Source organism: Chrysemys picta, chromosome 23 (genome assembly GCF_011386835.1).
Source record: "Chrysemys picta bellii isolate R12L10 chromosome 23, ASM1138683v2, whole genome shotgun sequence".
In the NCBI taxonomy this organism is placed as follows: domain Eukaryota; kingdom Metazoa; phylum Chordata; order Testudines; family Emydidae; genus Chrysemys; species Chrysemys picta.
In genome coordinates this window covers 10,327,785-10,344,049 of record NC_088813.1, presented here as the reverse complement: position 1 = coordinate 10,344,049, position 16,265 = coordinate 10,327,785, and the positions used below count along the sequence as shown (strand labels likewise).

At 44.5% G+C, this 16,265-nt stretch overlaps 1 protein-coding gene across 2 annotated transcripts in view; it reads left to right on the top strand.

Annotated features, from left to right (window-relative positions):
• ARID1A (AT-rich interaction domain 1A) overlaps positions 1-16,265 on the top strand; it is a 105,389-nt gene that overhangs the window by 13,479 nt on the left and 75,645 nt on the right. The window contains exon 1 of one of the 2 annotated variants that reach the window (XM_005302022.5): positions 13,361-14,628. The exons of the other annotated variant lie outside the window; for it this stretch is intronic. Coding sequence (XP_005302079.4) covers positions 13,486-14,628 — 1,143 coding nt within the window. The 5' untranslated portion in view covers positions 13,361-13,485. Of the gene's footprint in view, positions 1-13,360; positions 14,629-16,265 lie in introns of those variants that run through there. 2 annotated transcript variants of the gene reach the window in all.

Sequence of the window (16,265 nt, the reverse complement as noted above, 5' to 3'; positions counted from 1 at the left end):
CTGAAGTTTACTTCTAAGTAAATCTACTGACTTATGCTTTCTGAGTTGCAGAGAGAGAGAGAGAGATTTTGTGTATATGAGAGGACAAGGTGGCTGCACACCTGGGAAAGGAAGTGCAAAACATAAAAAGTATGGCTCTGTACCAAGGAAGAACAGTATGGCATGCTTAGTGAAGAGAAAGCGGGAGGAGGGGAAAAATACTGTTGGTCATTCTGGATCTTCTTAGGCCTTTAATTCTGAAACCCCCAAAACACTGTTTTAAAAGGTCATACCCTTGTTCTTCAACAAAAGAAAATAGAAGAATATACTGTATTTTGATCTAGCATAATCATTCCATTTGGAGGAGTTCAGTGAAATTAATTTAAAAGTGACTTTTTTTTCTAGTCAGTGGCTGTATTTTCTTTATCATCTGTCCAGCTCTGGATATTACTGGGTTAGGGAACTTTGCTACTGACTATAATATAGGTAATTCTGACAGCCCTGAATTTGAAGAAGACCGTGTAGAAGCATAGCAGGAGCAAAATCAGCAATGGTAAATACACTAATCTAGCATTACCCTGCCAGACACTTGCAGCAATGAGAGGCTATGGATGGTAGAACCAAATGTTACTATGGCAGTGACCCACAGTATGTGATACTGACAGGAACCATATTACTATCAGTTGCTTTTTCAATGGACTTTCTGGCATTGAGAGACAATGGTTAGGAGGGTTAGTGTTATTTTTTAAAAGCAGTGCTTAAAGTGAGGGGTGGAGTATAGGTGGTTATGCCTTCTTCCCACTTTTCACTGTTGCCAGTTGAAAGAATATATATATATATATATATATATATATATAATGTATATAGTGAAAGTTGGAATGTAGCAACTTCACCTCTCCCCCAAATTCAAGCCTTGTTTAGAAGTAAATTGGTTGAAAAGGGATTAAAGTTGCAAACCAGCAAAGGTATCGATATAGACTGCAAATATAAATACATTTAACTTCAAAGGGTTTTTAAGCAAAAGTTTTGATATTTTTTTACTGGATACAGTATATAAAATATTTTCTCTTAAAAAAACAAAATATTTGAAAATCAATTATTTCTATTTATCCAGTAAATCTTGAGTTCAGGGTTCTACTTTTCCTGAAAAGATGATCTGTCTAACTGGCACCTTTGCTGTGCTGCAGGTGCTTGCAATGTTACCAGATCCTGCAGAGAAACACTTCTGTCAAAATTGTACCGTGAGACTCCTAACATTCATATTTAGGCGGCTGCATACAAATGGCTTGGTTTTCAAAAGTGTAGTTTGAACAGTCCCAAGAAAATTAATGGGAGCTGTGGGGTTTTTAGAACTTTTGAGAATCAAGCAATTTTTACATAGGTTAGGATAAAGTTAGGATCCAACTTTAGGCACCAAAGTTTTAAAATGTTGTCCTTATGCTTTTAGGGCTCCTATCCTGCAATCAAATCCCTGCAAGTTGACCCCTATGCTGAGTCTCAAAAACTTCAGTGGGACTCCACACAGGTGTAAAGGTCCTGTAAAGGACCAGGGCATAGGCAGTCTATCCTAGCAGTCACAGCTGGATTGGTGTCCACAACAGTCAGCAAGCTGAGATCAGAGTAATCACTAGAGCCAGGATTGATAAGCAAGAGTCCGGGTTAGGCCAGAGTCAAAGACCAGAAATCAGAGGTAGTTACCTGGCTGGAACCAGGAGGCAAGATTCAGGGTTAAAGTCAGGCTTGGGTCAGGGTCTGGAGAGCAGGAGGCAAGGCGAGGCATTGCAGTAAGCCAGAAGTCTGTGTGGTTGCCCAGACAACATCCTGGGACACCCTCCAGGGTTAAATAGTGAGCATGGGGCAATCAGAAGGCCACAGAGTGCTGTCATTTCCCACCATTTGGGCAGTGCTTCCTGTGGTGCTTAAGCTCCACAGTGCTCCTTCAAGATGGTTTTGGATGACTTCCTGGTGGCAATGTGGGAACATCAGTGGTCCCAAGGTCTGCATAGCTGGGTTTTATTCCCATGGTTCCATATGGGGCTACCCACATGCATTAGATTATAGGATCAAGGCTTTAAAATGCTTCTTTTAAAAAATATTTTGTGTAGGTGAGTTAAGCATCATATATATATATCATTTCATTGCAATCATCATTATATTAAAAGGTGAGAAAGTAAATTTTTGTACCTGAACGGATTATTTTTTACTGAGGGTTTTCCAAGTCTGGTCTACACACCTGTTCTTTTACTGTTTGAAATATTTAATATCTCAATTTTGTATTAATAAACCATGCAATAATCACTTTTACCTTCCTTTTACTCTTTGAAACTCAGAAACATTATTTACAATAGCACAGCTCTTGAGTTTTCTGGCAGTAGAATAGATATTCAACAATTTTAGTTGTGTTCTTCCTATGTTTTAGGAAGTACATCTGGATTATTTTCTTAACAATTTTTTTTTTTAAATCAACCTTTTTATAAAAGTATTTCATAGTACAAAGACCATGATAAAGTTGGTGCAACAGTGTATTCTACTCTCAATGACCATGGGTATAGTAGAATCCTATATAGAATATGAGCGTAAAAGTTCCTAATTATTTGTTGCAATGTACAGATTGTACCTGAGGATACAGTTCTCCACCATGTAGAGTGACTTTACTGTAAAATGGTCCCACTTTACCCATATATGTGAACTGGATGTATGTTAAAGATAAGGCTTTTCAAAAATCTTCTGTCTCCATCCCCACAGAAGGTATTTGATTCTAATTTCTCTCTGTGTGTTTGTGGATGCACAGATTTTTATTCTCTTCCAGGCTGGGAACTTATATACTTTTGCTATGGACTTGATCTTGGAAAGTGCTGAGCAAGCTGGACTCAGTCCAACAAAGTGCATACTTAATATTAAGTATGAGTCTTTTAACAGCAAGGGGACTTTCTTGCATAAAATTAAATATGTACTTATGTGCGATACTGAATTGGGCCAGTGTGTTCTGTGCCTTGCAGAATTGAGACCTTGTGAATCCAGAGTGAATTTTTACAGCTGAATTTTATCCCTTTGGAAAAACAGGGTTTAAAACAGAAACTCTGACAGATGTTTAATTAAAATAATTATAATAATTAAATTTTAGAGAATTGTATATGTAAAGTTGATGTGACTGATTTCTTTCTGTCTCTCTTTGAATACAAGCACTCTCTCCTAGAGGGTTAATGCAGGGTGTGCAGTTCTCAATCATACTCTATTCCTCTGAGTTCCTTCTCCATATTTTCTGTCTGCTTCATTCTGATTGAAAAATGGCAGTGTACAATGTTTGGTGTAACCTTAATCCTGACCAGCATCTGGGCCCCTTTAAAAAAAAAAAAAAAAAAAAAAACCTCTACCGCAAGTCAGGGCTTCTGTGTATACTTTCTTAGAATCATAGAACTGGAAGGGACCTCAAGAGGTCATCTAGTCCAGTCCCCTGCACTCAAGGCAGGACTAAGTATTCTCTAGACCATCCCTGACAGGTGTTTGTCCAACTTGCTCTTAAAATCCCCAATGACGGAGATTCCACAACCTCCCTAGGCAATTTATTCCAGTGCTTAACCATTTTGACAGTTAGGAAGTTTTTCCTAATGTCCAACCTAAACCGCCCTTCCTGCAATTTAAGCCCATTGCTTCTTGTCCTATCCTCAGAGGTTAATAAGAACAATTTTTCTTCCTCCTCCTTGTAACAACCTTTTATTTACTTGAAAGCTGTTATAATGTCAGAGTTGAACAGTGTTTTATAATAGAGAAACTGAATATGAAGAAGAGATTTTATTTTTAATCTTCATTTCGCACCCCCTTAAGCTATTAATTACTCACAAGCATGTAAGAAATAATGCTAATATAAAACTGACCGAGAAAAAAAATTTCTATTAGATGCCTCATGCCATTTTCCTATCAAATGTAACAGGCATTTTTAGAGGCCCCCAATGGCAACACAGTTGTATTAAATATCCCAGAAGACAAAGCAGTGAAGATGAAATGGTGGGAACCTAAATATTGATTGTTGAATGTTCCCTCAACACAAGTGATTTTATTATTTAATTATGTGTTAAGTATTAAGACAAAGCTAAATAGCTGATAAAGATTATGAACTTGTTAGCAGAACACCATACATGCCTCAGGTGAGAAGTATGAGGTTGAAAATTAGGGGACAGATGTTCTAAAGAACTCAGCTCCCACTTAGACACCAGAATAGACAGATTTTCAGAAAAATTCAATATGTTGTGTGCCGAGGTCTTTTGAAAATCCAGACGTAGATGTCTCCAGCACCTGAAAATTGTGCATATGATACTCTGTAGGATGTGCAATTATAGTATTATGTCTATCCAAACCGTAAAATAGCCATTTTATAATAGGATCCAAACACTGTGGGTATGACTCCTAACTACACAGTTCAGAATAATTCTCACCAGCCACTCCCATTTCCCTGATGATTTTTCTTCTTCGATTTTGCTTTGTATTTCCCAATCCACAAGCCATTGTAGGGCAGCAACTGACTTGTCCCTTCAGCTGAGGACCATTGGACTTCACTACTGAAACAGCCATAGAGGTTGTTTCAGAAGTCCGAGCAGTATGAAGCATTCTCTCCCAACTAGGGCTTTTAGTTTCTGATGGCCTGAGTGGAAGAGCAAGTTTGAATACTTAACTTGGATCCCCAACATTGTATCTTGTTGAACTGTCAGTGTGGCAATCCAGTCCATATTATAAATATGTATGTAGTATGTTCATTTCCCCCCCCTCCCCAAACAGTTTTTGTTGAGAGACGGTAAAGGATGGATGTCTTCTATCCTTTTAGTTTTATTCAGGTAGCACAGGAGTGATATTTTTAGGGCATATTATATACTTTGAAACCTGTGCAAGAGGCCACATATGTCAGACAAGCTTCTGTCTTAAGAATCTGCTCCAAAGTATCCCATAATAAGTTGAGTGCAGTTCTGCTCTAACTTTATTAGACCACCTCCCTTAAATGATCCTTTTTTGTCAGTCTTTTGAGGGTTAATTAAAGCAAATTTCACTATAGTGGTGTTTGGCATTCTGAGTGAGTATACATGCAAACAGCATGTGTGTTGTGTGAGTGAAGAATGTATATTGGAATGCAAAGGATTTGCTTATGTTAGTACAGTATGTGTTGTGGGAGTCTAAGCAGTGTGTGTGTGTGTGTGATGTTTATACTCTCATTGTCTCCTGATCTCCTCATTCAACCTGGGGTCATAGCTATTTAATACAGGATGCTGCAACAGTTGTTTGGGGGATGGGAACCAGAGGAGCCCAACTCCATACATTTTAATCTGGTCTTCAGTTCATATTAAACTTCAGGAGAGAAAGTGATAATCTGGGGACCTGCCATAACTCTTCATAGAAGATTTTCTATCTTGTCATTAGTTTGCTTAGTGGAGTGTGACAGATCTTCTGTAGCAGCTATTCTTAGTTTACTTTTTAGGCCACTTTTCCTGGTGACTGTAGGAGGCACTCTTTTCTGAGCAAGTGACTACAATCTTGATAATCAGAACACTAAAGGGCATGAACCCCTTGAAAAATTCCACTACCTGTGTACTAATACTTTTCCTTGGGTCTCTCACTTATTCCCATTGGTGGGTTTTGTGCCTGAGGATAGGGACTTTTAACTTTTTCTATAAATGCTATGCTATGGAGTACAGGGAAGTGATCAAACTTACTGGGTTTTTTTTAGTAACCCCATTTCTACATGATCTGTGTCTCCTATCTGCTTGCTTCCCTCCATTTTATTATCTCTCTCTTTCCCTCTCTCTCTCTGTTTTTCATCTCATTCCAACTCTCTCATAGTGAACTTGTGTTTGAACAAAAGACTCCATTCCAGATCCATTCCAGAATTGCTGTGAGAAACTTCATAGCAAGCGCTGTCTGTCCTCTCTCCCTCCCTATCTCAGTAAAATGGCAGTGCAAGAGCTTCATGAAAGGGTGTAAAACCCTCTTTCAGAGTGTCTCTCTTTCTTTCTGCAAAATCCTTTACTGCAGTCGTGACTCCACCACTCAAACTTCCCCAAAAATACACTTTGCTGGTCAAAAGTGTAAACATATTTTTTACACTCCACTGAAAAAGGAGAACATCAGTAAAAGAAACACAGATGAACAGACTTGTTCACAGCCAGTAGCTTTTCTTATGAAGGCTAACTAATTTGTGATCTCATTTGTGTTTGTGTGTAATATTGCAGTTCCAAGTGCTTGAAATCCAATAATAGTTTTGCTTAAATAGGAGAATACAGGCCCAAAGTTCTTCTCTCTGTTGGAGTTTTAGAAGGATTTTTAAACTATTTGTAAGTGGGTTTCTATTGTAATACGTTTTTTGCTTCTGTCAACTAGAGTTGGTTACAAATTTCTAGTGGGCTCAGCAGAAATGATACAGTTATGTTCCTGATCCAGTGCAGTGGTTTTATGAAACTCCAGTCCATGTTTTTTTATTAAAAGCGTTACACTTCCTTCTCTAAAAGAATATTCAGCACCAGAAACTGGTAATTGAAGAGGCTGTAGTCTCTCTGTGTTTGTATATACATAAGTGTATATAAAATAGATGCATTTGTTCTTTTATTGCACTTAACTGTTAGATGCTGATCAGAATTCTGTCCAGCATCTGATCATCTACCAATTCTGCTCTGGAGTTACGTATTCATAGTTCCAATCCCCTAGTCTTTGTAATGTTCCTCATATGTTGAATAAGAAGACAGAGGTGCTTTTCCCACTTTGTCCTAATTTCAGGCCTAAATATCTGTGTCACATGCACACACAAACTTGGTATTAGCTTACTACTCTAAAATCACAAATGTGTGAAATAGAGAGCAAAGATTATGTTTATTTAGCTTAAACAAATTCTACATTGTTTAAAGCTCTTATTTTTCTACTCCACTTAATATTTTCCTCCTGTTTTGAGCCCCAGAAGGTTGAGAGGTTTGCCAGGGAAATGATCTCTTGACTATAATGCAGGCTCCATTCCACCTTCCTGTATGAAACTCCAGTTCATATATTACACCTCCTGGCTAGGGCTGGTAAAATAATGGATTTCCTTGACTCAGACTTGAGTCTACTTTCCTCTCTTAAAGGGCATCCCAGAGTTTTTTCAGCTCTGTCAAATGTAATCAAACGTTAATGCCAGACTTCAGCAGTGTGTCTGAAACCTTAACTCACTACCTTTCCTCTTTCTTTCTTCCTTTCTTCTTGCTAACTTTTTAAGAAATAGCAAATCCAATTTAAAAATCCACTCCAGCCTTTGAACTTTGCTGGTGTGCTCAGTAAATTGACAGAGTTACCTTATGCTCAAACTCCACTTCAGTTTTTTCTGTAGTGATCTCTCACTGTGTGCCTCTTTGCCATTGTGGCAATGTTTGAGTGGGAATAATACAATATCTTGATATTGCATTTAAAGAACCTAAACAAGGATTGCAAAAGTCTTTGTCTTGTACAGTGCCCAGTAGATTGTTCACACACAAATAATAATCCATAAATAATATTAATACTTAGCTGCTATGAAGCTGCAGTAAGTATGCTGAAGCTAGATATAATAGTATCTATAGTGGAGGGAGACTATACAACATTGTAGTGGAGCTAATAAATGTAAACATGTTTCCAGAAAACTTAACATTTCTTAAGAAAAATTGATAAGCAACCACATAGGCATTCTAATGTATGGTAGATAACTTTTTCTATTTCCATTCCATATTTTGCAATGTACTGTATGAATTAGAATAGATTGGTTTCTTATTTTTGGTCCAATCCAGGTATCTCAGTATACTGTGCAACCCAGTAAAATGGAAGAGCATCTTTATTCTCCAATCTGTTATGTTTCTGCTCAGCTCTTTCATTCCAGCTTGGATGCAGTAGTTAACACTTTATTGCAGAAACTCTATCCAGTTCCTGAAGTAATAATCCAGTCCATGTTTATAGCTTGTTTAAGGGGCCAGGGATAATAAGAAGTGTGAGTGTGTGTGTGAGAGAGGGAGACTTTAGTTCGGTTTCCATGTCAACAATTCAGTCCATATTTGCCATCACACAGTTGGCAGAGCCTCTTTTATTAGGGAGACTACTCCTGTTTCTAGCACTCTAATCTAGACCAGGTTTCCTAAACCGCCTTGGTACTAGGTTAAATGGCAAGGCCACCTTCATGAAGGAGACTTTACTTAATAAGAGCCAACCTAGTGGTGGTGGCCTGCACTACCATGTGGGAGACCTGAGTTGGATTCCCCTCCTGTGGTATCTCGCTATCTGAGCTGCTAGGAGCTGGTATGGCAGTGGAGGAAATATGCTCAGCACGGACGGTAGGGGGGCAGGGAAAAAAGTGCCTCACATAACATAGCAATGATCCCTCAGGTCAATAAAGGAGGAGAGTTGACATGTTTCAAAGAAAGTCTTGTCCAGTTCTCTTTGGCTGATAGGAAGGCTGTTGAGAGGATTCTTAGGTCTTGGGTAGAAATGTTGGAAGAATGCTGCTCTCTATTTTCCAAATCTAATATTTTGGGTTTCATAGGGTGCTTCAGTATTTAATAAAACCACAGGGCCTCCTTTCTGTGAGACAGATTCTGGAATTGCTTCAGGTTTCACAAACTTCTTGGTAAAATTAGTATCTCCTTATTGTAAAGGGAATCCATTCTAGTTTCCACATTCCAATCAGCTCCAGACTTCAGTGTCCCACAGTCTTCTTTGAAGAAGATTGCAACAGGGTGAGAAATTGTAGGAGAACAGCACATACAAATTCATAATTTAGATGGGGGAAGACTGAAATTTAGGCTCCTGGACTGAATTTGATAGCCTCTAAAGGGGTCCAATGAGAGGGCAAGGTTTAATTTCATGAGGCAGCCTCTAATCTGGTTTCTGGGAGATTATAACACTCAGAATTTTGTAGCCTAAGAGGGTTTTGGATAAAATGGTAGTGCCTGTTCCATTTTATTTTTTCTAGGTGCCCAAACAATTCAGAATTTGTTAGATTCTCATTAAAGTGGGGGAAGCATCCTTGAAAGAGAGATCCTGTCTGCTTTGCTGCTCTTTTATCTTTTTTGGATTTTACAGCCCACGATAGAACTTGGTAAAACCACAGGGTCACCTTTGTGTGAGAATCTAGCTTGGTTTGCTGAAGGAGAATCTGCTCCAAAACCAAATCTCTCTCTGGACAACAGTGCTTGATCAAACAACAGGGTGTTTTTTTTGTTTTTTGTTTTTTTTTTGTGAAGAGCACTCAGATCAATTTTATAATCTAGAATTTTCCACAATTTTTAAAGCCCACTGCTTTTTATTGAGCACTACAAAGGTCTCTTGTGTTGAGTACACTACAATGGTAGTATACTCAACAACCCAGGAGTTTCTGTTGGTTTCCTTTACTCTTTTTGTACACTTTAAAAGTAATGTTCATAGGGCAAGCATATAAAGACATGCCCAACCCCTCTCTGCTGGAGGAAACATTTTGTGATAGGCCTATGAGTGGGCAGGGGGAAAATATTGGGGATTTTTGGAATCCAGCCCAAATTAAGGCCTCAGAAATTGCTTCAGAATTGTGTGGCAGTTGGTAAAGTGCATCTTGTGAAGGAGACTCCAATCCAGTTTTTGGCTCTAGAATAGGATGATTTTTGTTTCAGGCTGGATTATAAGCTTTTAGCAAGGATTGTGTCTTCCTATATGTTTGTGTAGCACCTAGCATGTTGGGGCCACAATCCTGAGAGGGGCTTTTGGGTGGCTACTACAACACAAATACTAAATGTAGCTATTATTATGTATTATCCCATTGCAACTCTCAGTAAAATACTAGAGAGAGAGAGAGAGAGAGAGAGAGAAACCCTCTCTTTTTCTGTGCCAATGCGGAGGTAGAATCTACTCTGTGTTATACATTCTACTGTAAAATGGCAACGCTGCCTTGGTTAGGGAGCCTGTAATGCCGTTTGTTGCTCTGGAATGCATTCTGAATTTAGCTACACATTGACTTGTGCTAACTTCTACCCCAGTTTATTACTTTGGAGTCCCTTCTGTTTTTTAGCACCTGCTGTACCATGTATATTTATATTATGTTATTTAGAATATAAATATATAGATTCTAATTTTTGTATTGAATTTTATTGCTGGATTGATGGTATTGTACACTGACATTTTCTATTGATTGTAAAACATACACAGTATTAGCAATGACCAGTTTTTCAGGTCCTGCCCTGACTAGACCATCCTAGACTTGGCCTCTCTATCTGACTGCTATCAAGGATGCTAACTGTGATAGCGTTTTTTGTGAAGTGGACCCTTAAGAAATGGTTGAGACCGCCAATCCATTTCCTAGATACCCTCAAAGCATAACAACTGATAATCTCTATGGGTCATTACTGCCCTGTACTTGTTTTGAACCGATGTTCTAGCATTGAAAGACTGTATCTCATCACCTTCCCCCTGCTCCTTCAAGCATCCTATAGACATGGTTTTCTTATGGTAGTGTTTATATATAAAGTTCTATATCTTTCGTAAAACTTCTCCTTCACCCCAAAAAAAAAAAAAAAGTCAGTGGGGGAAGAAGGAGGAAACTTCTGCCTAATATACTGTCAGGATGATGATTGGGTTCTAGAACTTGATATCAGAAAATAGTAGATTCAACATTCACATAATGAAAGCTAAGTTACAGCAGAGGTAAAAAGTCCAGTGCCTTCTCTGCCTCTGGGCTTCTTAGCTAACTACACTATTAGGACCATGGGTAGCCCTCTATACTTCTTGCCCTCTCCAGGAACAAAGTGTAGAATCAAGATCTGAACTGAAAAATAGTGTAGCAAGCACAAATATAATGTGAGACTAATTAGTTAGCAATAATACTTTGCACTGTTGAGATCCTCACATTAAAGAGGCTTCAAAATGCTTTGCAAACATTATTTTTCTCTCACAGATGTGGGGCAGATGTAGTATTCCCATTTCACAGATGGGGGAAACAGGTTATGATTTGCCCAGTGTCATGTGATGGTCTGTTACCTATTTCTGCATTTGTTGTAGGTGTACATGGTGCTTCAAAGAGATGGGCCCTGTCCTAAAGGGTTTCCAGTACAAGGGCCTGTTTTACTCCAGTTAATCATCAGTGGGAGCAGGTTATAAAGTAGATCACATAAAGACAAAGGGTGCTGATGGGAAGGATTGTGATACAAAATAGTGTAACTTGCACTACTTAAAAATCTTAACACCAAGAAGAAACATGCATAATTGTATATGTATTACACACACACACAAAACCTATATTAAAATAAAGTTATTTAGGTTGCAAAGTCAAGTACTTGAAAGATAGGAAGTGTCAGATTTACAGTAATCCATGCAATCTTAATTCAACTCCTTGTCCATTCAGCCTGTTGTCTGAATGAGGTAGGGGTCCTGTGGAAAAAATATTGTGATCATATAATTGGAGTGTATCAATGCATACATACCAGGGGGCAGAACAGCAACTCCATAAATGAGCAGTTCCAAATCTGACATCTCCTAACTTCCAACTGCTTGACTTTGCAATGTAAATAACTTTCTTGTAATATATTTTTGCATGACTCCTAAGGGTTTCTTAAGGGAGGAGGAGAGAACTTTTGCATCTTAGTACAGATTTATATCACTTGAGTGATGCTGATGGCCTGCTAGCATGATATGCTGCATCTACAGGGAGGCTGGCCTGACTCAGCTCTCTCTCTGCCCCCCTCATCACCAGGAGAAGGACCCTTGCCCCCTGTGGTCCTCTGGAGCAGGGGACAGATGCTGCTCAGCCCCGTACTGGGTCTAGTGTAGTTAGGAGGGGAGCCTGACCTGGTTTTCAACCCATCTCTTGGGAGTTGGGGGAGTCCTGCTCTGGGTGATGCCCCCAGAGGTGATAGGAAGGAGGTAGGACACTAGAACCATGTGCTTGGACTGAAGGGTATGTAGTCAGGTGGGGAGCTTGGCTTGTCTCTCTCTCTCTCTCTCTCCCCACCCCATCCCCTAGCAGCTCCCAGTGCACTGCCTGCTGCTTTGGCAATAGTGTGAGCCCCTGACTTTAGCATGTTTATGTTCAGTTATTATTTTGGCATACAGCCAACATTTTCCAGAGGAACACAAGCAACAGACAGAAAATGGCAATTTTTAACAGTTTACAACAGGTAAATCTGAATGGAAAATCCTGGGACTAAGAAAAGGTACTTATATAGCCCAAGGGACTTTCGCCTAGCTGAATTTTGCAGGCCTGCTGCAAACAATGCAGTGTAAAAATTTCCCCCAAAAGTTGAAAGACACTTAAAATGGATAGCATTAGGGATCCTAAATAATAAGGGTCTCTTCCATGTCCCCCTATAAAAATTGCAGTGCATTATACTGTTTGGTAGCTAGAGTCATTTTCCAAACCTTTCTTTAGTCCGCACTCCCAGAGGGTAAGGAAGACACTTCCCTCAGGGCAACTTATTCCATAATTATCCAATTTAGAGTTCTTGTACCTTCCACTAAAGCATCTGGAACTAGCCAGTGTTGCAGACAGGATGTTGGATGGAGTGGGCCACTGGATGGAACCAGCCTGCATGTTCCTGCACTCCAGGCTCTTAGATCCATGTCTGGTCCTGTGGCCAGCATAATATCCCAGTTCTGGGATCAAACCCAGCACTCCTGTCTTCCACAGTTAGAACAGACCCCAGGAGTCCTGGCTCCCTGACCTGTGCTTAGTAAACTTCTACTTGTTCTCCTATAGCAGGGAGGGATACCAACTTCTGGTGGTTGCAGGTATCTTTTTATGCACCGGGCAGTAGTGCAGAGGGGGAGATGAGCACTCTGGTGCGGGTCTTCTGAAGAGCGAGCCTGTAGCAGTCCGCTTCGCCCAGGCTGAAATCCGCTCCGTGTTTCGCAGCAGGGGAGCTTCCTTTTGTGGCGGAAGGTTCGGCTCGGCTCCGCGGGATCCGCTGCGGGTTTTGCGTGCGGCAGCGGCCTCAGCCTTGCTGAGTTGCAAGCGTCCGGGGCCTGCCTGCTCCTCCTTTGTGAAGGGGGGAGGCTCCAGTCCGGGCCGGGCTCCGCTCCGGGTTTGGCAGGCCGCCGCGGCGCTGGGTAAAATGGCAGTGCTGAGCCTCGTGTCGGAGTGAGCAGGACTCGGCGGACGAGAGTCGGGAGCTGCTGCTCGGCTCGCCTAGTCCGGCCCCGCCACCGCCGCACCGCCCGGCTCCAGGGACGGGGTCCGCTCGCCCGCCGTATCCCCCTCCCTCCTGCCTCTCCCACGCCGGGAGCCCCGTCCCGGGTTCCCCCCTCCTCCCCCCCGATCCCTCCTCCCCTTTCTCCGCCGGCTGCAACCGAGGAGGCACAGCGGGGCCAGGCCCCGGGGAGCCCAGCCCAGCGGAGCCCTCCCCGCCTCGCCAGCCAGGCCGGGGGGGAATGAGCCCCTGCTGCCCTGAAGAGCCCGCCGCCGCCTGAGCGGGGAGCAGCAGAGCAGCGAGGCCTCCCGCCGGCCGGCCAGGCAGGGGAGCAGCTCGGGGGCAGGGGTCCGGGGGGGTGGCTAGGTGGGGAGGGGGGATCATGGCTGCTCAGGTCGCCCCCGCCGCCGCCAGCAGCCTGGGCGCCCCGGCTCCAGCCGAGCTGAAGAAAGCGGAGGCGCAGCAGCGGGATTGTCCCCCGGAGGAGGCGGGGGGCGAGGCGGTGGCGGAGCGCGGCGGCGAGAAGCAGGCGGAGAGCGAGGGCCCCCCGGGGAAGGAGCTGCAGGACGGGGCCGAGAGCAACGGAGGGGACGCCGGGGCCGAGCCCGACCTGAAGAGCTCGAACGGGAACGCGGGCCCCAGGCCCGCCGCTGCCGCCGCCACCCTGAACAATAACCTCCCGGAGCCGCCCGGTGGCGGCGGCGGCAGCAGCGACGGGGTGGGGGCGCCGCAGCAGCAGCCGCCGCCGCCGCAGCAGCCTCCCCCTTCCCACCCGGCCGCCTTGCCCCCGCCAGCCTACGGCTTCGGGCAGCCCTACGGCCGGGGAGCCCAGGCTGCTGCCGTCGCTGCCGCCGCCGCGGCTGCCTTCCACCAACATGGCGGACAACAAAGCACTGGCATGGCAGCGCTGCAGAGCGGGGGCCTGGAGCAGCCCTACCCGGGACCGACGGGGGCCCCCCCGGGGCCGCCCCCTCCCCAGAACTCGCACGGCGGCGCCGAGCACGGCTTCCCCAACCACCAGTACAACTCTTACTACCCGGCGGCAGCCGGGCGCAGCGCCGGCGCCTACCCGCCTCCCCCCCAGGCCTACGCCCTGAGCTCCCCCCGGGGCAGCACGCAGAGCCCCGCGCAAGCGGCCGCCGGGGCCAAATCCCCCGCCGCCGCCGCCGCCTTCCAGCAGCAGCGCTTCGGGGCCATGGGGCCCTCGGCCGCCGGCGGGGCAGCAGGAGGAGGGGGCGCCACCCCGCAGCCCACAGCTACCCCCACCCTCAACCAGCTGCTTACCTCCCCCAGCTCAGCCCGTGGCTACCAGGGCTACCCCGGGGGCGACTACAGCAGCGGGCCCCAGGACGGGGGAGCCGCCGCCAAGGGCCCGGCCGCGGACATGGCCTCCCAGTACGGTGGGGGCAATAGCCAGGCCTGGGCCACGGCCACAGGAGGGGGCCAACAAAGGAGCCACCATGCGCCCATGAGCCCCGGGAGCAGCAGCGCTGGAGGGGGACAGCCGCTCGCTAGGACCCAGCAGGTGAGAGCTTGGCATGGGGGGATGTGTGTGGGGGCAGGGGCGGGCCCATATGGGGGGCTGGGGACCTGGGCTGGGGTTAGGGGGCAGGGGCTGGGCGCACGTGGGGTGACTGAGGGGGCCGGGGACAATGGGGGCAAGGGCAGAAGAGGGGCACAGATAAGGGGCAGGGATGAGGGCACGTGGGGCGATGGAGGGGGGTGATGAGGTGGGCCAATTTCCTACGGGTTCCCTCCCCCACTTGGACCCACACTGCTGGGGAGCTGCCATTGTCTGTGTCTTTCTCTCTCTAAAATGGCTGCCTCTCTGCCTTCTCTTCCTCCCCTTCTAGCCTTTGTGCGAGGCTTCCAGAGAGGTGCCTTCTCCTTCCCACTTCCCCTGCCTGCCTTGGGGGCTCAAGGGGGGAGATGGAGGGAGCCCCTGGGTGGAGGAAGGGCCTGGCACTATGGTGCGTGTGTGCATGGGGTGGAGGTGGGTAGCTGAGCTCCTCGTTGTTGGGCTAGGGAAGGGGTGTGATCAGTAGAGGCAGTGGGAGCTCTGCAGAGCAGCACTTACACATTTGCCCCCATTGCACTCTTCCTCCCTCTTCTTGCTCCAAGTGAGGGGCCTTTGCACTTCCTGGGGGTAGGAAGGTGGGAAGTGACCTGTTTTGGGCAGCTGCAGCTTGCCCAGGTAGCTGTAGCCATTTTCCTGAGCAGTCTCTTGGTTAGCCCAGTGGCCTGGGCCTCTCCCTGGAAGTGCTGGTAAACAGTTCAGTGATTGGAGTAGTAAGTGCAGATTGCTTTGGTTTGGGATTTGAATTATGGAGGTAAAATCCTTCTGTCAAAGCCAGGAGACAGTTGGTCTTAGGTTGACATCCTATCTGTGATCTGATTGGTTCCCCATCTCCTGCTCTTGGCCATTTATAATTGCCTCTGATGTAATGGTACAACAATCCTGATGAGCTCATAAACTTTTACACTCTGCTTTTCTGCCAGCCATAACCCAAACCATCACTGCCACTATCTGCCTCTTTATTCCACAGCTGAAATTGGCTGTGACCTTGAGGAAGTTCAGTAGCAATACTGTATCAGCAGGAGCAGAGTTCCAGACAGGCTGCCCTTGTTGCATTGTGCCTGAAACAAAAGAGGAGGCAATGGCATTTTGTTTGTACCTTGGATTTATTTTGCTTGTTATGTTTTTTACAGCCTGGAATAGATTCTGTGTTGTCGGAACAGTAGCAGGGGTTCTCTGTACAATGGGCGTGCTGTTTGTTTTGGTTATGTGACTTTCCCATTGGCATAAAGGATTTCTTTGATGGAATCTAAGGATGCATTTATTCCTGACTAATTTTGATCCATTTCATAATTGAAATTGCTCGGCTGGGTTCATCATCAGATAGTGAATGTGGGGCTTTTATGGGGTATGTTAGAAACCTTTTAAAAAGCATTTGTAGCTGCAGCACTAGAAATGGTGAATTACCAATTAACACTTTTTCATATTGAGTTTTCTCTTAAAGTACAGGCCTGGCCTAACTCCTTACCTATGTTTCAAGACCATTTTTTAAAAAATCACTATATTAATTTTACTTACATTCGGAAGGAACAATTGCTTGTTATAGTGACATTAAACATCAAATGTCTGGAACTATTGCGTCTGAT